Below are 21,511 nucleotides of genomic sequence, written 5' to 3' on the forward strand. Positions count from 1 at the left end.
TTCATTTGAATGGGGAAAAATCACGATGGCGGCAACATGATAATGGTCAATATGACCAGAATAAAACATATTACCGAGGTGGAAGCATGTTTCTTCACAGGTACATGTACATGTAGTAATACGTGCATTCAGTACTCCAGACTTTCAACCAAGTTGGTTTTCTTTGAATAGTTAAATTTTACAACATATCTCTGTGAAAACACTTTAAAATGTATCGCTATTATTCAAAACATAATGTTGATGATGAAAAATGTGGCAACATTGCTTCACCAAGGTTTACCATGCCCACTTGGGGTCAACATGCAAATTGAGGTCAAAGTAATACAAATTAGTACATCTCTTTTACCGTTGATCGTTAGAATTCGTAAAATATGAATATTCAAAATCTGACTGTACATGTATAATGAACCCTTCTGAAAAATACGTCACTATTGAAGGCGCACTGATCCTTTGTAAGATTCACAGCAACGTTACACGATGATAAAGCCTGATCATGCTTGTTGATAAATCTGTCAAGTTTTCACTTTAGGATTCCATCCAGCTAGTGGGTGCCAAGACTCTACCCAGCTCTTCACACGGCACCCCGCTAGTGTAAAAGCTCATGAACAAGATTTAGTCAAGAAACAGTTTAGACACCAAAAACCAATCAGTATCACAACTTTAAATTAGTGAAAAGTTCACACTTTCCAACCTTTCTTCTGGAAATAAGGTGTAGGCCTTCACCTTTAATTTTCATTGGTTTTTTTTTTTTAACAGTTTGTGCATTTAAGCGTGTTTTTGAACCCCATTAAGTTGAAATGCATTAGAAAGTGTGTATCAAAGCCAGAAGAGATCAAATTGTCCACACATTTTTCCATGATCAAATTGTCCACACATTTTTCTGAGGCCCAGTGCAGTTTAAAGAGGCATTCTAGTTTCTGGACCCCATTTGTGGTGCTTGGCCTGGGTAACCATAAGTGGTGGTTGAAACTCTAGATGAAGTGGTATTTTTTTTTCAATGGCAATCATTGGCAATGAAAGGTTTGTTTTTACTGGTGAAAAACAATGTTACGCTGTCATTGAAATGCAGGTTCAAAAGATAATAAACTACAGCAAGAAGGATAGAAATAGTCGAACTGTTGGGATAAATAAATGGAGAATCATCATTTATTCTGAGGCTACAAATGCCAAATTGAATGCCTGATCAATTACCCAAGACCAAACTACTAAAATGAAAGGCTCCTGATGATGCATGTGCTTATAATACAAAGCAGTATAAAACTTAAGATAAAAGGGGCATTTAATTTAAAATGTTGGGCAAAACCAAGACACAAAGAGGGCTTGGTTGGGAAGTTAAAGTAAGTGTTTCTGAATCTCCAATAAGAATGAAGCTGATCTACATTGTAGTCTCAAAAGAAATGTAATCGTATAGAACATTCCAAGGTATAACAGTACATTCTTATGGAGCTGGCCCTCGACAATTTGCGTTTATTTTGGAAACGTTTAGCAAATCTTTTTCAGCCCAATTGAAACGTTTAAACCTTTAGCCACGTCACACAGACTGCATCCCACCTGCACACTTGATCTGATACACCGTGCCCTCTGAAGACGTGTGTACAATAGGGAACAAAAGATTGTATACGTCTCCACAGTGCAATTTCTATAGATGAATACGTCTCCATAAGGTTTTCCCGAAATAGATATATAGATTTTACTCAAAAACTAGGAATTTCCAAGCTATGTTTGTCTGCATGTCGCAAAAATGGAAGAGTTTCAGAAAAGGGATTTTTTAAGTCCAAATTTCAGCCAAGGAAATTAATTCTGGTTAAAATAAGAGCATTTTTAAACTACACTATCAAACTCGAAAACTTCAGTACATGAGAACAAAGGAATGTCTCCACAAGGATACAAATTCCAGTATGTGTGTTTGCATGTTAGAATATACATGAAATAATTATGGTGCACAGCAAACGAAGGGCAGCATCGACACTGATCTACAAAGAAGATCATTCATAATGGACTGTCTTTTGCTTTGTAAATAAAATGGTTTAAAGGTGTCCTTTAGTATTATTTATTGTGTGTGTGATTGAAATGCATGTACAAGAGCAGCTTGGTACATAAACATACACAATTCAATCCAGGCTTCGTTTTAACATTTTGAAAAATTAAGAATTTAAGAATTTTTATCGCTTAAATGTTTAAATGGCACCCTTTAACCACACACAAGGGCAACAGTACGTGCACCTCTTGATCATGTTCTACTGGTACGTCCTCTACTCGTATATTAATAATACAAAACAGTGTACATATTTGAGAAAAGTGCATAGAAACTATTGTGCAATGACCCAAGTTACAAAGAAGGTTTGGTTGGGAAGTTTCACTTGCTGAGAAGGGTTTCAAACTGTCCAATAAAAATAAAGCTTGTTCTTGTGTTTTAAGTCTGTTCTGTTTGTGAAGTTGCAGTCAGAAAGTTTCTGGACATTTCACTGGCCTAAAGATGCATACGGAGCATCAGTAATGTACATGTGTGTGTTTATGTAGATAATGTGTTGATAGAAGTATGTATGAAATAAATACCCCCCCCCCCCCCCCCCCCCCGCCTAGTATTGTGATCCTTTGAATTTGCAATTTATGTTGGTTGATATGTCTCTAACCCAAGTGATACCTGCTCGTGTTGTATCCTGTACATGCTAATTTATGTGCAGGTGTGTATGTGATAGCACAATGATCCATATTAGAGTACCATGAAAAAATGAACTTGCCATCTGCACTAAAATGGCAAATGGTTTTGTATACATAATTCCTACCAAGAAGGTAAATATCACCTGTATCATCGCAACACAGCCCACGAGGATCACTACAACTTTGGTTAAACAGTTTATTGCCATGAAAGTCAACTGCCATCAGCAAACCCTCTTTGTTGTTAGTGTATATGAGTTGCTTGTTGCTGAACTTTAAATATGTATCAATCATTGGAGCAGGCAGTGTTCTGACGAGGGAACCATCTGGGTTGTGTAGAGATATCTGGTCCTTGTCCTTGTAACCCACTGCTATCAGATTGCTGCTGTCCACTGCCAGGCACGTCGGCGTGCTGTCCAAGCCGGCCTCTTTACCCGGTAGGAACTGATGAAGGAGCTGGTATTCCTTGTTGAAGATCTTGACTGCGGGATTGTCTAGGATCAGAAGTTGATCATCCTTGTTGATGGCTAGAGCTGTTGCTTTCTGTATGTCATTAGGGTCATGGGGTTCGTTTGGTTTATCAGGGTCAGGTTTGTAGGTCTTTGTAGAAATCTCCTTCCCCTCTGGATCCAATGTAAGCAGTTTCTCACTGCATAACATAACCATTTCACTTGTGGAGTATGCTGCAAGATGTGTGGCACAGAACACACTTAATGAAAAGGTATCACACTTTTCCCATTTCTCCTCCAAGAGCAGAGTCCCAAGCTGACCGTCCTCTTTACTCTCCTTAAAGCCAAGGAATGACTTCCCATGCTTGATATCCAAACTCTTATGCACCTCCACCTGCTCATTCAAATCCCGCAGTATTTTCTTCTTGGACTTCAGGATCTCATAGCACGTTGCCGTAGTCATCACTTCATTCACTTCACCCAGAATCTTCCCAGACGCTACCGCATATGCAAATTGTTTATCTTGTTTAGTGGCAATGTCCCTGGCCTCCATTTTGAGTTGTTTTTCTTTATCTCTGATTTTGGCAATTTCCTTTTCTGCTTTCTGTGAAATTTGAGAGTAAGTTTTTGCCAGCATCTCGTCAAGTCTGTAACGTGAATGACCTGAAGAGGGGTTGGCAGAAACAAATTTTTGAATGCATTCTTCTGTTTTAGAAACGGATTCATTTACTTCTTGTTTACATTTATTGAATGCCTTGTCGATACCTTCATAAGAATGCATGGATTCTTTGTGGTCAATGTTTGTACATTCATTGCATATGAGGACGTCACATGTGTTACAATACAGACAGAGATCTTGATCTGGATGCTCGTGACACTTGGGAACTTTCTTGAGTTCAGTTTCCTCTGTTATATCTTGGGACTCAACAGGTAGCTCTGTCAAGTCTACAATCTTGTGAGCCCTCAGTGATGCCAATCGATTGTGCGCCTTCAGGCATTCTTGACAAAGATAATGCTTGCAATCTACGCATCGAGAAATAGCTTCGTTCTCCTCATCACATGCCTGACACATGACTTTTAACCCCTGACCTTCAGTCTGTTCCTGTTGATTGACATCCTTTGATCCTTCAGGTAGCATGTCCAGGCCAGCTTCAGTCAGGGCAGTTTCACTTCGACACAACGGACAGACAATACTCTTGTCGTCCTTATTTTGTGTCAGTTTGAGTTCTTGCAGACATTTCAGGCAGAAGCTGTGTGAGCAGTCTAGCATCCTAGCATCCTTGTACTCAGTGTAACAGATGGGACATTCTTGAAGTTCCTTCTGAGTCTCATCCAAGACTAGATTGGTCACACCTCCCTCTGCCATCTTGCTCAGTTGGACTCTATATGAACCATATCAGAGTGGAAAGAAAAACAAACTTTCAACTAATATGCATACTATAAGATACTGTATAAATATAGACTGACTCAAGTTCTGTATACAGTCGAACGCCGCTATAACCAACATCGTTGGATCCACCACAGAAAGTGTTCGTAATATAGTGATTTTGAACTGCTGGTACCCTCTGTTGACCAATAGTGAACTGGCATTTCTCACATCCCACGGCCGCACAAGGAGTCATCACGAAATTTTAGCAACGGTCGGTTTTCCCTTTTATTCCTTGGGCCGGGTGGTTTCCCTTAATTTTATTCCTTGGGGAAATAATAGCAATCTTTCGCTTGTCGACATTCACACACGATGTAACTATGGGTCGTTTGATGTTCGGGAATTAAAAGTGGCCCAGATAGTGTTTGATACATGTACAACCGGTAGATTTTTTTGTTAATCTGTTGACTGTTTTCAACAACAATGCTCGGTACGTTTTGTACATTAAAGCCGGGAGCCAAGGATGATGTTCGGTATAGCCTAATGTTCGGTATAGCGGTGTTCGGTATAGCAGCGTTCCACTGTAATTCACGAACAGTTTGCATACCTGTAGATGTAAATATGTATTGAAATCACTTAAGTTTTATGCAGATGAAATCAAAAACATACTTGGACAAAACAATACGAAGGTAAAAATCAAAGAAAATCATGACAGTCAATATTTCTTCGCCTTGGATACATCAGAGCATAATTAAGCAGTCTGTCATATAGTGTTGCTTGCCTGTGTGGATGCATCAAAGGGAATATATACGGTACAACATTTGCAAACATCAAAAAACAAAACTACCAAATTATTATGAAACACCTTACTGGACTGTTAGTGAATGACAGTCCAAAGCATCCTGTGAAATCATGGCACCTGGTGTGCTGACATTTTCAAGAATAGTGGTATTTTTGTATCAATTTCAAATTGGAAAAAAAAATGGCTTTTTTTCAATTACTGCCCAGATACCATATTTAGTCTGAATATTGTTTGCAATCGATCACACATCTATGAACGGGTCCAAGCCTTCTAGACTGGTTCCCTGGCCTTACAATTCCCCGATGTCTATAAATTGCTCCTTTTCAATTTAAGTGGCATCAGGGAACCAGACTGCAAGAACACGATTGTTTTTCTTGGTTTTTCTTGCATCTACGAACCCAAAACATCAAACAAGTCAGTGTAACAATATTTGCTGTAAAACACTAACCCCCAAATCCATCCATTTCTGAAAATTACAGCAAAGGCAAATGTTGTATATTCACATTACAATGTCCACCTACCTACAAGTTCAACAGGCCTGTTTATGGGTACAGTTTGAAGTCGTTTCCTGCATGCAATCTGTCGGCAGTATCAGCCGCACCCTACTATTACTACAACAGCACGACTGTATGTTGTGCACACAGATTGTCCAATAGTGAATAGTGCCTTGTAGAGTCAAGTGCACAGCAACGGCTGTCGTTGTGACGTCACAGTTGAACTGTTTCCTCATGAACACAATTTCTCATTTGGGAAATTCCCAGGTTTTTGTGAATAGCTTTTTATGAGACACCTCTGGCCTATTGTTGTTGGTTGTGGCTAGGTGTTCAGTGGTACTTGTACATTGTACCCGGCTGCTCCTGTGCATGTAGGCAGACGGATCGGTGTATTACAATTTATCAAATGTTTATGAGGATAACCTTTATGGGTCATTCCACCGGGTTGGGACACAATGTGTGACATGTGACCATATTATGAAAAGTATGAATGCCGTGCTTGCAGTTGCTCTACATAATATTTATTGTTGGGTGTTTCACCACTGCAGAAAGTTTTAAATCATTCGCATGTATTTTGCCAAAAATATGAGCAAAAATGTCATTTGGACCTTACATTGACACCGTTTCAATGAAATTTCTGTAAAGCATTTCCCAAATTCACTTTATGTACTTCTTACTATACATGCGACACACCAAGAAAAACTTTTTGCTATTTTTTGTTATGGTAGTCGGGTATCAAATGGAGCAGAAATGATAGCTTGGTTGTGGACGTAACACCGTGTCAACCCCAAATGTCACACTTCCACTGAGTGATTGTGACACTGTTACGTCTACATTAAAGATATCATTTCTGCTATATTTGAACCCTGACTATACCAAAACAAAAGCTTTTCTTGGTGCATATGCAATGTCAGTTTGGGTATTATTTTACATGTGTCCAAAAAAAACGGCCCCCCCAAAAAAAGTATTTGGTTGTAACATTGACACTGTCACCGTTACATTCGAATAATTCATTTTTGCTCATTTTTTGTCAAAGTCCATTCAAATGATTTCAAACTTTCACAATTATTAAAACACCCTCAGACAAATTTTATGTTAAGCAATTGTTTAGAATGCATTGATACTTTTAATAATATAACCAATTATTTGGATGTACGATGCACTGTTTCCCAACCCGGTGGAATGACCCTTGTATCAGATGGTAATCAGTTGCACCTCGTACGAATTAATGCTTCAAGAAATGTTAAAACATTCAAATGTAATGAATGTACAAATGCTATTCTACCAAAACATTTGCAGGTCATACTGATGTTCCGTGAAGTACCCAATGCAACCACTGCACTGCTCGACATGTTGCTGCATTGCTGCTACTGCAACGACACGTTCACCTTGTCCGTCATGATGATGATCCACGTAAGTACAATTCCTTACAATTCAAGTTGATCCAACAAATGTTTAATTTGTACTGTATGGTTTTATTTTAATCCCCCAAAAGACCAACATTTTTCGAGAGGGGGGGATTGAGGACATCTGCAACCTTCGAGATTATCGTTCAGCAAGTAATTCAAAATTTGTTAAGATGGGCAGATTTTTCATTCTATGTCTCATTCATATTGATGAACATTGTTTAAAGGTAGAGTAGATCATTTGCAGCTTTACAAAAAGTAACTGACAAGGTTATTGTTGAAAAGCTTACTTGGTTTAAAGATAGTAATGGCACTAGACTCCCTGTGAAATTATTCCTTCTGGCATGCTGTCATTTTGAAGAAAACAATAGAAGAAGGCCATTGTAGTGTATGCAGACTGCAGTGATCTATTTATAGTGCAACCAGTGTATGACGTCATTTGTTGATCGTCTGTACATTCTAGTACGTGTGTACTCTAGTGTGTTATGAACGTGAATACAATACGAAGCAACCAGAAAAGTATCCCTAATCTCAGTCTCTCCTTAATCGGGTATTATTGACGTACGAACACAACAGTGGCGACGAGGATGAACCTTGAACACACGGGCTACGCACAGGGTTATCTACGGACTGTAATTGTGTGAAACGACGGTGAGTTTTCACGAACTTTTTGCAAAGTTTTCTCGACACGTACGGTGATAACTTTTGCACACACGATACGCGGTACAGTACAACGTACATGTACATCGCCATTGTTCCATGCATGGTTGACGACGCATAGTAACGATACGTTCTACGATAAACAATAATGGCGACTTTTCAGAGAACTGTGTTCGAGGAATTTAACCCAGTGGATGGTGATATTGATACATATTTGGAGAGACTTGATCAGTATTTCATTGCTGTGGACATTGCGGAGACAGAGGCAAACGCTGTCAAACGCAAGGCTATTTTGTTGAGCAGCATTGGTTTCACGGCATATAAGACACTTAAAGACTTGTCTTTTCCGCAACAACCCAAGGAAAAGTCATTCGAGGATTTGTGTAAACTGTTACGGGGACACTACAGACCCAAGAGACTGGCAGTCGCAGAGAGATTTCGATTTCATAATGCTAGACAAATGCCAGGACAATCGATCTGTGAATACGTTGCTCATTTGAAGAAAATGGCTGTATATTGTGACTTTGCGGGGGATCAACTGCAGGAGAGTTTGCGCGATAGATTCATCTGTGGGCTGCAGTCTGAGAGCATCCAAAAGAAACTGCTCGCACGCAACTACAATTTCCAACAAACTCTGGATCTCGCTCTTGCAGAGGAGGCTGCTGCAAAGAATGTGAGAGACATGGGCACCGTGGAGACTAAACCAGTGAATAGGGTGACTTCTCACTACAAGCGTAATCAAAAATGGCAAAAGCCAAGGTCATCGCAACCAAGGAAGCATTGCGACCGCTGTGGACTGAACAATCACAATCGCGATGATTGCCGATACAAGAGTGCCACATGCTACAAGTGCAAGAAAGTGGGACATTTGCAGTCAGAGTGCAAGTCTGATAGTAAATCAGGCCCTGCACCACCAACCACGAAATACACGCCCCAACAGCGAACCAAGCCCAAAGGACGCGTTCGCTATGTGGGAGACGACGAAAACGCTCGCGAACTGTACGATCCCACTGATGACGCATATCGCGATGACAGTACATTCGTCGACTCGGTTTTTACGGTTACGACTTCCGATAAGTCAAAAGCGGATACGTCAGGAGACACGACAGCTGATACGTACAGCCGTACTTCAACTATCAAGGTTCCTGTCAAGATCGCGAACATTCCCATACAAATGGAACTTGACACAGGTGCCGCTGCATCAATCATGAGCCAGTCAGACTATCACAAATATTTGGGGCACATTCCAATGCAACCGGTGAATCGTGTCCTACACGCTTACGCGGGTGCCCAATTGCGAATCTTGGGCCAACTGGTTGTCGAGGTTCAGTACGGCGACCAGAAAGCAACGTTACCGCTAATCATCGTCCACGCAGACAAGTACGCACCACCCTTGTTGGGCAGGGAGTGGTTGACAGTTCTCAAGCTGGACTGGCCTAATCTGTTTTCTCAGGGTCAATACGGTGTGAAATCTGACCCAATCGCCGAGTTGAAAAGTGAATATAAGGACATTTTTCAGCCAGAGTTAGGCACAGTACGTGGAGTTAAGGTAACACTGCACGTCAAGGAAGACGCTATTCCAGTTTTCCACAAGGCTCGCACAGTGCCATTGGCTCTTCGCCCCGCAGTCGAAAAGGAACTCGCCAGAATGGAGCAAGAGACAATCATTTACCCAGTTGATTTCAGCGAGTGGGCGACACCCCTGGTGTGTGTACCCAAAGCAGATGGCACGGTACGCCTGTGTGGGGATTACAAAAACACTGTAAACAAATCAATCCACACCGATCAGTACCCCATACCTACTTCGGAGGAAGTATTCAGCAAGCTAGCCGGTGGGGAGAAATTCTCCAAAATCGACTTGAAATGCGCATATCAGCAAATGTTGCTCGACGACAAATCCCAAGAATACGTCACGATTAACACGCACAAGGGACTGTATCGGTATACACGCTTACCATTCGGTATCTCATCGAGTCCTGCAATCTGGCAGAGATTCATCGAACAAGTACTAGCAGGTCTGGACAGCACATGCGCAATCATGGATGATGTGCTTGTTACAGGCAAGATGGATGAGGAACATCTCTGCAATGTAAAGAACGTTTTCCAGCGATTCCGGAAATACGGTCTCAGGTTGAAGACCGAAAAGTGTCGGTTCATGCAGGAGAGCGTAATCTACATGGGACGTCGAATTTCTGCAAAAGGGATTCAGCCAACCGACGACAAGGTTGACGCGATACGCAACGCTCCAGTTCCACAGAATGTCACAGAGCTTCGCTCATGGTTGGGGATGGTCAACTTCCAAGCGCAGTTCCTTCCCAACCTGTCGACAATGGCCCATCCGTTAAACGAACTGCTCGGGGATTGTCCTTGGCAGTGGACGGATGAATGTACCAGGGCATTTGAGGCAGTGAAGGACGCCATCAGTTCAGACAAACTTCTCGCTCACTACGACCCAGCACTCCCTCTCGAGCTCGCAACGGACGCATCACCATATGGACTTGGAGCAGTCATGCTGCATGTGTACGCTGACGGCTCCAGACATCCTATAGCATATGCTTCACGCTCACTCAATAAACATGAGAAGGGCTACGCGCAACTGGACAAGGAGGCCCTGGCAATCATGTTCGGTCTCAAACGCTTCCGCACATATCTCTACGGAAGGAAATTTACCATACGGACTGATCACAAGCCATTGGAGCGCATCCTTGGTCCCAAGACGTCGATTCCAACCCTTGCAGCACAACGTCTTCAGCGTTGGGCTGTAATGTTGTCCGCATTTGACTACGACTTGCAGTTCATTCCATCTTCGCAGAATGTGCTCGCAGACGCGCTCTCACGTCTCCGATTACCCACAATGGAGGAGGACGATGAAGACGCTATCTACAACATCGAGGACAAATGCCTCGATAGCCTACCTGTGACCAGTAAGGAGATCTCACACGCTACAAGAACTGATCCTGTGCTTTCGCGCGTGTTAGAGTTCACTAAAAGTGGATGGCCAGCAGAGGTAAGGGACGAACGCCTCAAACCTTTCTTCAATCGCAGACACGAACTATCCACGGAACAGGACTGTTTGTTGTGGGGATTAAGAGTTGTGATACCCTACAAGTACGAGAAGTTCATTCTGGGTGAGTTACATGATGCGCATCCAGGAATTGTCAGGATGAAAGAAATTGCACGAAGCTACGTTTGGTGGCCTAACATCAATCGCGACATCGAACAGACTGTTCGTCTCTGTGCTAGCTGTCAACAGACTAGACACCTTCCAGCTGTGGCACCCCTAATGCCATGGGTGTGGCCTAGCTCTTCGTGGCACAGAATTCACATCGATTTCGCGCAGAAAGATGGTCATGATTTCCTGATCGTCATTGACGCATACGCAAAATGGCCAGAGATCTTCCACATGAGTAGCACCACCGCGAATGCAACCATCACGGTGCTGCGAGACTTATTCAGCAGGTATGGCATCCCCTACCAACTTGTCAGTGACAATGGACCGCAATTCACAAGTGAGGAGTTCCAACGGTTCCTCAAGGTGAATGGTGTGAAACACGTGAGAGTTGCACCATACCACGCCGCAAGTAATGGTGCAGCAGAATGAATGGTTCAATCCTTCAAACGCGCTCTCAGCTCGAGCAAATCGAGTGGTCGGAGTTTGCAACAACGCATCGACAGTTTCCTGTTGACATATCGCACTACGACACATGCAACGACTGGTCGTACTCCTGCGAGTTTGTTCCTAGGACGCGAACTGCGTACTCGTTTGTCCTTGCTACGCCCGGACGTTGAACGCAAGGTGGTCAACATGCAGAGCAACCAAAAGTTGCACCACGACAAACAGACCCAACTCCGCGAGTTCTATGCGGGGGAGGATGTGTTGGTTAAGGATTTCCGCCGTAAAGAGACTTGGTGGCTGGCCACAGTCGCGGAGCGCACAGCCCCGAAGTCTTATGTGGTAATTTTGCAGGATGGTCGAGTGTGGAAAAGACACGTGGATCAGATGAGAAGAGCAGAACGGTCTACAACCAGTCATTCTCAGAACTCAAGGAATGGGATGCACACCTCAGCTCACCAAGATACTGATATGTCTGACCTAGCATCCATGCCGGTGTTTATCCCTACCGCTGAGACAGCTCCAGTCGTTGGCTCGCAAATTCCTCATACAGAACGTACACACGCGCCACCCTCAAACGTCACAAATGGTGAGCAAACTTCACAATCGGCGACACCGACCGTAACCGCAGGTTCCAGTGCTTCACCCAAACCCCTACGTCGCTCGTCAAGGGTCAGCAAACCCCCAGACAGACTCATTGAGACTATGGAATAACCTAACTGTTGTTCGCAGAGGCCTGCATGAGAGTTAAAAGGTGCATGCACTGCACTTTGAGTTGTTACAGTTGTGTTAATGTTTACATGTATCGTGTTACTCAAGTTGTTTAAACAAGTTTTTAGAGTTGCAGTTTTGAAACAAAAAAAAAGGTTGCAGTTGAAATTGTACGGTATTGGAATGTCATGGGTTAAAAAGAAGAAAAAAAATAAGCAAACAAGAAGGAAATCCTAAGGGAAGTTCCGTTTATTCAAATTAAGGGCAGGAAGAGAAAAAAAGCCATTGCTACCTTGTCTAGGGACTTGGATTTAATTATGGAAAAAAGGATTTTCTTTGTTTTGAACTTTGGTTTTCTTGCAACAAGTGTTTGTAGGATTAGCATTTTTTTTGTGAGGTGTGACATTGCTTAATAGACAGTATTTTCAGTCGAGGACATTTTCATAGGGTTGAAAATGATGTTTTTGTGTGTGTACAGCTTCCATATTAAGGGGGGAGAGGATGTAGTGTATGCAGACTGCAGTGATCTATTTATAGTGCAACCAGTGTATGACGTCATTTGTTGATCGTCTGTACATTCTAGTACGTGTGTACTCTAGTGTGTTATGAACGTGAATACAATACGAAGCAACCAGAAAAGTATCCCTAATCTCAGTCTCTCCTTAATCGGGTATTATTGACGTACGAACACAACAGCCATTTCCAAAGATGTGTCAAGTGACCCATTTTTGGGAATGTCCATTAGTTGTTGATTTGTAATTGTGAATGGGTGCCATTGGTGTTTAATTTGTGTCAAGAAAATGCTTTTCGTAGATGGTTTGTGCAGATGGATTGTTAAAAATTTCTGGATCGATATTACTGTGCCAAGCGATAATTTCTTACAGTCTGCAGTATGTGAATGTTATTAAAGGCACGTTTGTGTTGGAATGTTGGCAATGACCCAGAAACATATTTAACGACAAAAGCCTTTCTCAATGTGAAGAGAGAAACAAATGCACAAAAAGTAAATGATCCTATGGACCTTTTAAATATAACAAGGGAGATTGAAATTGGAAACGCTACATTATGTGCCAGAATTTTTTCTCTTTGTTGTATTGAATTTTTTTCATTTCTCTCCGCCCTGATTGGTCGATACAGGGTCAGGTGTCCTCGGCGCCCACCAATGAGCTGAAGCACATCTTGATTCTCCTCCTGGAGCTGTTGATGATGGAGGACCCCCTGCAGGGCAAGCGCCTCAAGCTAGCCGTGGAAGGCAACAACAACAATGGCCTCTTGGGTAAGGAGCTCTCATCTCTGTATATACTGACCTGGGTAGGGTGAAGCCACTCGGACGCCATCTTGGGAGGCCAAGACATATGGGTTATTGTGTCAATGTGGGGTCCACTTTTTTCATGTGCCTGTTACATCTGATATCTGTGATTTTATAATTCTGATGCACTCCTTGATGCAGTCATCCTCCAAGAGTGAATGTGAATTGCAAACTACCTACCCAACAAATAAAATGTTTAAAGTCATTCTTAGTGATACTTGAATAAGCGAATAAATGTGTGCTTGGCTGGTTTTAAACAAGTCCGTTTAAGACTGGCGGGGGGGATGGACGCTGATATAGCCTGAGCCAAAGGGAGGGATATTAGTAGCGACAAGGTCCCTAGCCAGTCTTAAACAGACTTGTTTAATACCAGCCAAGCACAGATTTATTCCCATTCACAAATATCTTTTCGATCAAAGAGTCAAAACAAGTTAAAAAAAAAAAAAATTCCATTGATTTTTTTCAACAATTTTACTTCATGTTTTTTTTTAAAACACCCCTCTATGTTATGGTATGTGCCTCTAGCCTCTTGCAAGTGGTCGTAAAGAACTCCTTTTATGGAGATTGGCCTGCTATGACTATGAAATTATGACTATAAAATAGTGACTCACTGGTAGTGTTGCACATTTCTAAGTGAGGATTGTGAACGTTCAACCAATAAAAGGGTAATTGGACCAGATTTCACAGGAGTCCAAAAATCGTGTGACACCTGAAAAGTGTTTTAGACCCGCCAGCCAATGTTGTATTGACTTTTTAAGACCAGCCACATGACAGGCTCTCGACCAATAGAAATGGGTAAACTGTCTAGGGTTTTTCTGAATGGAAAATTACAAAGTACCAAGGTAACAGGGGCAAGAAAATTGTCACACTTTGGACCAAAACTGTATAGAGTAGTAACATTCAAAGGTGTAGTCCATCATTTGTAATTTGTGCAATTTGTTAATGTATGACCCAACAAATGTGCTAAAATCTAAAGAAGGGTGCTGAACAACTAACCTCATGAAGTTTCAGCTCAGCTTCAGCTGTATATTTCAAGAGAAACAACATTCTAGCATCTCGATTTCAAATCAACAGTTGCTGAATCATGTTTTGAATTGGGCCTGAATTTAGCGTCCGAGACACGTTCTCACCTAGCTGATTGCAGCTATGCGATGTCGCGCACTGATCCGATGAATTATGGAGGGCGCACCAAGTGCGTCGTGTCAGTGCTTGCATGCACTTCGCCGAATACAAACACGAACTACTCACGGAAATTTCCAACGGTTTGTCTGTAGTTGCACTGTTGGAAAGGCCTTCTTTCGTTGATTTCTTTAAAATGAGAGCATGGCAGAAAGATTAATTTCACAGGGAGTTTAGTCCCCTTACTATCTTTCAACCAAGTATGTTTTTCAACAATAATTATGTCAGTTACTTTTTGGATAGCTGCAAATGATGGACTGCAGCTTTAATTGCCTTCCTTGCAGACTTTTTCATCGTGGCTGATTTAACATTAATCTCACTATTTCTTCTTATTGTGTTGCAGAGATCATTCGTAAATGTACGTCCACGGACAGCCGTCGGTCCTACCAGTGCATCAAATTCCTGGTCCATCTGTCCAACAAATGCTCCATGGCCAAAGAGTATCTGATGACCATCTCGGTCCGGTGGCAGTGGGCGGTCAACTGGCTCAAGAAAAAGGTAAGAACTTCTCATCTACATGTAGTTTTTTGAAAGGTCAGTTAACCGGGTATAACATCTCCGAGTCAAAAGGTTTAATTTTCCAAGTTAACCAAGTGAAAAGACAAGCTAATTATTATAAACTGTAGTTCATCCATGGTTACTTGTAAGCAAGCTGACTTGAAGGCACATAGGATCATTTGCATTTTCTCCCAGAAGTAATCTAGCTGATTATTATCAAAAATCTTATGTATTAAACGCCTAGTGAAATTCTGTCTAGCTTGCCGTCATTTAGAAGAAATTAAGAAATGTAGGTGATTTCCAACGATCTGTCAATTGACTGATTTTATATGTTATACAAGAAATCCATAGCAACTTTCTATCAAGACTAGACAATTAATGTGCTTATTTTGTTTATGTTGCTGTTTTGCATAGATGAGTGAGCACTACTGGACGCCTCAGAATGTCTCCAACGAATCCAGCACGGGACGGTCCTTCCAACGCACCATGAGCGCTCAGGACACGCTGGCCGAAGCCACCGCGCTGTTGGATGAGCTCAACACGCGTGACGATGACGGTGAACACATCGAGAACGACGAAGAGGAGGAGGAGTACGTCGAGGGCGACTCCAACACCAAGATGGAGGTCAACGGGTCGTCAGAGGGGTCAGAGGTCAATGGGAATGAAGACAGCTCAGAGTCTTCCAAGACGTTGGTTCAGGACGACGTGGGCGACTTGGACGACATTGATACATAACGGCTTTTTTTTTTTTCTGTTTCAGAATTTGTAGCCAATAGAAGATGGTTCCTTACTCCTGGGGTCATAAGTCAGAGGTCATCACAGGTCAGATTAAAGGAAACCAAGGGCCAGGTTGCGCCTTTTGTTTTTTGCTGTCACATCATATTTTAATAAAACACCTAACATGAATATTTATCACGCTGTGTGGTTGGAAGACACTTACGTTCTCGTAGTGTTTTCCCTGTAACTTATCCCAACCAACAAAAATATTTGATGAAAACGGACATGGGTTCGAACCACTGGTCTTGCGATCCATAGTTCATTCCACTATCCACTAGGCCACTGTGGCAGCTCGACGAAAGCTGTTCTTTGATGCATGACTGAGTGTGATAGCAATGGTGTGCATGACGTCATTGTTATTTTCTTATGAATAAACATCGACTAGCTGAATCATCACGATCCATTGACGATGTGTGCTGCAGATAAAAACACCGCGCCCAGGTTCAGGAATCTGCTAACCAGAGTCTGAGGCCCAATTTCGCGGACCTACTTGGCAGACATTATAGCTTTATCAAGTTACATAAACAGTCACAGCAAGTCAATCCTGCTTTATGATGGCTGGGAGCTCTTAGCTGTTGAAAACAGCCACTTGACTGAAAGGACAACTTGGCACAGAATGTCTGTTTGCATTGGGTTTCAAGCAGACAATGAATGCTAAATAACAATGTTTTTTGGCCAAGCAAGTCAGAAGTTATACCTCGCACGATTTGTAACGCTAGAAACCTGTATTTGCTGAGCAGATATTTTCCGTGCTTACCAGATTTCTGTTGGCCGCTGTTCCTGTTCACTCTAGTCACTGTAAGCCATAATTTTATGTCGCACAAATTCTTTTATTTTAAGCCAATATAGGACAAAGTTTGTTTGTTATTTTTTATTTGGACTTGAGTGTAGATTGTAGAAGCAATAATTTTATACGGACACAATTTGTAGCATGGTATGTGTGTCATTTGACCGTAAAGTCTCACAGCCAGTTTAGCAAGGGATGCAAAGTGACAAAAATTTATACAAACCCGAATTTAAACCTTTTGTCACACTGATGCTTTTTATTGGATGTTTTGCATAGTAACTTGGTCCATTTCTAACCGTTACCACTCCCGGGTCCTACAAATTCCATCAGAATTTTTTTGAAGGATTTTATAGGATTGAGGAAAGTTGGGCCTAGTTATTTTTTTTTCGGCACAGGGGTTGATGCACCTATAAAGTTTCAAAAATGACTTTGTTTTGTGCACTGTATTTGATTTTGGATTTAGGATTCAGGAATTGTCTATCAAAAGTGCTGCGGGATTTTCGGTGAATTTCTTTTTTGTTTCTATTTATTGATTACCCCACTTGATTAAATCGAGTTGCCAAATAGTTTATGCATTGAACTAACTTTAGATCAAATAACTCTACAAAGATATTTGAATCTGAAATCTATGCATATAGAGTAAATTCTTCGCTGTAAAAATACTGAATTCTGGCATCTTCAAGCAAACTTGAATCCTCGATCCTGATTGGCTGATTCATGACAACAACATTATCCATATCGCAGTCTGGGTATCGCACTACTCTTAGATGCGCACTATGCCTACTGCACGCACGTGTTAAAGGATAATCGCTGGAAAGTTCGTGTACAGGGTGCGCGCGTTCGATCCAGTTTTACTGTACGTCAAGTTGGCTTGAAGATAAATCCGTTTTCCACTCGCGCTCATGAAAAATGGAAAATTTGGTACGTCTGTGTCCCACATACCACTTGGTCTTCAGCCTCGTGGCATTTGGTACTCAGACGCACTACTTTGTTCCGTGTTTCACTCACGCTCGTGGGATAAATATATGACATCAATCTTGTCACCATTATTAAAGCCTGCTGTAAATAGTTTTTAAAAACAACAACAACAACAAAACGGGTTGTACTTTAAATTTTCACACAGCATGAGTACTCTAGCAACTTTTCAAAACTGCCTCAGCCAAAAGAGAATTTGATAGTATTTTTGGATCTAGATTTGAAACTAGCTGCGACTGGTTTCAACAAGATAGATTACATGTATATCATTAACCTTTGACCGTGATGTGTTTCATGAGAACCAATCAGATTGTACCAGGAATGGCATGAATATTCATAAAAAGGAAAGCATCCAATACCAGGCGACTACCTTCACTCTTTCATCCAATCGCAACTGCATGTGGTATCGCTATGGCAATACCTAATTAATATGCATTTTCGGTATCTTCCATGTAGATAGTTTGGTAGTGGTGTGTTTTGAGTAAAAATGAATAACATATAGCTACACACACCAATGCAAGTTATCTTTCAAGTAGCATTAAATGAGATTTGAATTTTCATTTTTTTGGGGGGGGGGGAATGTTTTGCTCGATACATTAATTGTTGAAGATCCCTTTCTGTGTAAATTTAATAACATCTTCATCACTGTAGATATCACGCATCACTATTTCATATGTAAATACTTTGTACATAAGAAAAATACAACGTAGGTTTTTGTTAAAAATTCAAAATGTCAATTTTTCATTTTAATAAGAGATAAAGAGACCAGTGAGATAAGTTGGGAAAAACATTATTCTTGTTGTTCAGTTGTATGTGGGATTTTTTCGATTGAGAAGATTAAATCACCTGGCCAATGTTAAGGTCATATGGACATTTATGTAGGGGGCTGAGTTCTTGCACACTTTAACATAATTAACATCTGCACAATTTTTCTGTTGCTTTCCACATTTTGTTTCAAGTAGTTATGAAGTTTTACTTTTTCAATTGGTTCAGTAATTCCATTTGTTTTAACCCGTTGTCAAATTCCATAAGAAAAAATCTGAAATTATATTTAATTTGAAGTTCATAGGATGTGGTGCTCTAATGCTTGTAGCATAAGTTGAAAAGTTGCATTTTTGTTCGTCTGTTGAATTGTTTGTAATGTTAACTGTGCTTTAAATACTGACGTGACATTACAAACTATGCTTTTTATGCTACAGAAAAGTAGACCTTGCAGCAAAGGTTTCCCCCTGAATTATTTTCATTTTTTGCCGTCAGTGAAGCAACCTTGATAAGCAGAAAAACTTGAGCCTTTTTTAGTTTTAATTTTGTAAAGGTTATGTGTGCAATGAGCAGATTATTCCAAAATTGCACCCGCCAGATACGAACAGTTAAACCATATTATTATTATTTTTGTCAGGCTTCCAGTGATAAAAAATAAATCACTGTATTGTTTGCTTTCATGAAAAGTTCACAGACGACTGCAATATTATGTCAGTCAAAGTACCCAAATGAGGACAATATTATTTTTTTGATATTTTCCTCATCCGGGCATTTTAACAATTTTTGCTGGTTCCCACACAATCAAGAGCGTAGAACCTCACAGTTGTCAACCGGTCAACACAGCGTAGCACGGTACCATCGCACGCGGGCACGGACGCAGCGCGCAGCATGACATACGCTCACTGTTGTCAACAGCAACAATGGCAGCTTTGAGCAGCGCAAAATTTGCTTCGGTAAGCAAAGAATATTCGGTGAAATTTCAGAAATAAAGACAGTGTCTTGAAAGGTATTTCTTGCTGATCAAGTCTGCTTGATATAAATAATAATAATAGTATTGGATGGCTTTTTTTCCCGGGGGATACAAGAATATATTGCACTAGCTATAACAATAGTGCCCTCATCATAGCTCATGCAATATGTTCTTATATCCCCCTCAAAGCCATCCAATATTATATATCTATCTTTAGGGGGGATTGATATGCAAATATCCCTCATGAAATAAAACACAAACACACAAACAAAAAACGAATCTCAGTCTAAGGATTTCTTGATAACCAGACAAAATAAAAAAATTAACATAAAAATGCACAAGAAAAAAATGTCTGCCTTACTGCAAAATACTGTACATATTTAGAGACCTTAAAAAGTTTAAAACCATCGGGTGAAAATCTACTTCGATTCACTAAAATTGTAGGAATAAAAAAAGTTGGATTTTAAAGTAATGTACGTAGTACTGTTTGATACAATGCAAGACATGGTTAGTAGATCAGACAGTACACTTAGTGTATTGTATAGGTATATGAAATACTGGTTCAAATCTGGTTTGAACCAGTTCAAACCAGTCTCTACTGGTTTAAACTGGCCCTAATTAAAGAGGCATATGCATACACACGTTTGAGCGTACGGTTTCTGCAGAGTTTACACTGAAGGGCTGGTCAGTGACATTAATGTACATGTGTGTACATATATGTAAATATATTTTAAATATTGATTACAAATTCCTGGTATTTTAAATAAAAATTTTCTTTCATGATCAACTTCGTGAGACAGAGATGTGCAAGATTTGAATAAAAAATTCTCAATTTTACCCAGTTGTATATTTTCTGTATTTTGTCATATTTGTTTTTGTGAGTTTTGTAGGTGAGGTCTTGTTAAATTTAATTTTACACATGTGTATGAGTAAGGAATGGATTGTAGCATTCAAAGTCCGTGAAAAGATACTTTAATTTTTTTACTTTAATTTTGTTCCAGAATGTCGTTGGCGTGAGGCGATTTTGCCTGATAAGAACTAGGGCTTTTTCCATACCAGGATTTTGTTGTTTATCTTTACCCAACCCACTTTAACATCTAATTAATGACTTTAAATGGAATGTACAACATTTGCTTTTGCTGCAATTTTCAGAAATAAATGGATTTGGAGGAGTAGCATGTTATACAAATATTGTTAAAATGACTTTTTTCACGCTTTGGGCTTGTAGATGTTGGAAAAACCAAGAAAACCAATCCTGTTCTTGCAGTCTTGTTCCCTGACCCCACTTAAGTTGAAACGGAGCAATTTATAGACTTTGGGGAATAGTTAGGGCAGAGAATCAGTCTAGCAGACTTGTACTCCTTCACATGTGTGTAATCAATTGCAAAGAAAATGCGGAATAACTATTTATGAAAATTCAGAGCAGTTTTTGAAAAAAAGCCATTTTTTTCCAACGCTGGTCGGCTGACCAGCGTTGGCAAAATACAATTTTTCAGCACACCAGGAGCCACGATTTTACAGGATGCTTTAGACTGTCATTCCCTAACAATCCAGTAAGGTATTTCGTGATAATTTAATAATTTTGTTTTGTGAAGTTTGCAAATGTTGTATCTTCCCTTTAAGCAATTGGCCAAACCACAGATGGCCAGTCCACATACTCTGACATGTCTGAACACCCAGCTCGTTTTTACTGTACTCATGATAGACTTGCCCCTTTCCTTCTTTTGTTCCCTTATGTTTGTACTCTAACTTTTTCTCGACAGCTCCCAGAAGGTTTGTACAGGAAATTCTCCCGAGGACTAGTGCTCAGGTCTTTGGGCCCATTGAAATCGCACACACCCCATTGTTCCAAGTCCTCAGTCTGATGGATAACCAATCCATGCATACACACTGCACGTATGGACATGGATCTACCGGTAGGTACAGTCCCACAATTCAGGATTTCCATTGTTCTTGCACCATTTTCAACGATTAAAGGGAAAATACAACATTTGCAAACATCAAAAAATAAAACTACCAAATCATTTTGAAATACCTTGCTGGACTGTTGGTGAATGACAGTGTAAAGCATCCTGTAAAATCATGGCACCTGGTA

The 21,511-nt window shown here is 40.7% G+C and overlaps 3 protein-coding genes across 3 annotated transcripts; 2 read left to right on the plus strand and 1 right to left on the minus strand.

Moving 5' to 3' along the window:
• Nucleotides 1–1,531: 1,531 nt before the first annotated feature.
• On the minus strand, nucleotides 1,532–4,473 carry LOC119742823 (tripartite motif-containing protein 3-like). Its single transcript, XM_038219005.1, has 3 exons — nucleotides 3,948–4,473; nucleotides 2,805–3,605; nucleotides 1,532–1,581 (listed from the first exon to the last, which is right to left on the minus strand). Exons 1-3 carry the CDS (start codon nucleotides 4,471–4,473, stop codon nucleotides 1,532–1,534), a joined length of 1,377 nt encoding a protein of 458 aa, XP_038074933.1.
• A 2,599-nt stretch (nucleotides 4,474–7,072) lies between these two features.
• Nucleotides 7,073–13,479, plus strand: LOC119742824 (ubiquitin carboxyl-terminal hydrolase 24-like). The gene is made up of 2 exons (XM_038219006.1): nucleotides 7,073–7,182; nucleotides 13,297–13,479. The coding sequence occupies exons 1-2, from the start codon at nucleotides 7,078–7,080 to the stop codon at nucleotides 13,477–13,479; spliced, it is 288 nt and encodes a 95-aa protein (XP_038074934.1). The 5' UTR covers nucleotides 7,073–7,077.
• A 780-nt stretch (nucleotides 13,480–14,259) lies between these two features.
• LOC119742825 (ubiquitin carboxyl-terminal hydrolase 24-like) lies at nucleotides 14,260–15,991 on the plus strand. The gene is made up of 3 exons (XM_038219007.1): nucleotides 14,260–14,263; nucleotides 14,991–15,145; nucleotides 15,560–15,991. Exons 1-3 carry the CDS (start codon nucleotides 14,260–14,262, stop codon nucleotides 15,878–15,880), a joined length of 480 nt encoding a protein of 159 aa, XP_038074935.1. The 3' UTR covers nucleotides 15,881–15,991.
• The last annotated feature ends 5,520 nt before the right edge of the window (nucleotides 15,992–21,511 follow it).

Source organism: Patiria miniata, unplaced genomic scaffold (assembly GCF_015706575.1).
Source record: "Patiria miniata isolate m_02_andy unplaced genomic scaffold, ASM1570657v1 HiC_scaffold_6, whole genome shotgun sequence".
NCBI lineage: Eukaryota > Metazoa > Echinodermata > Asteroidea > Valvatida > Asterinidae > Patiria > Patiria miniata.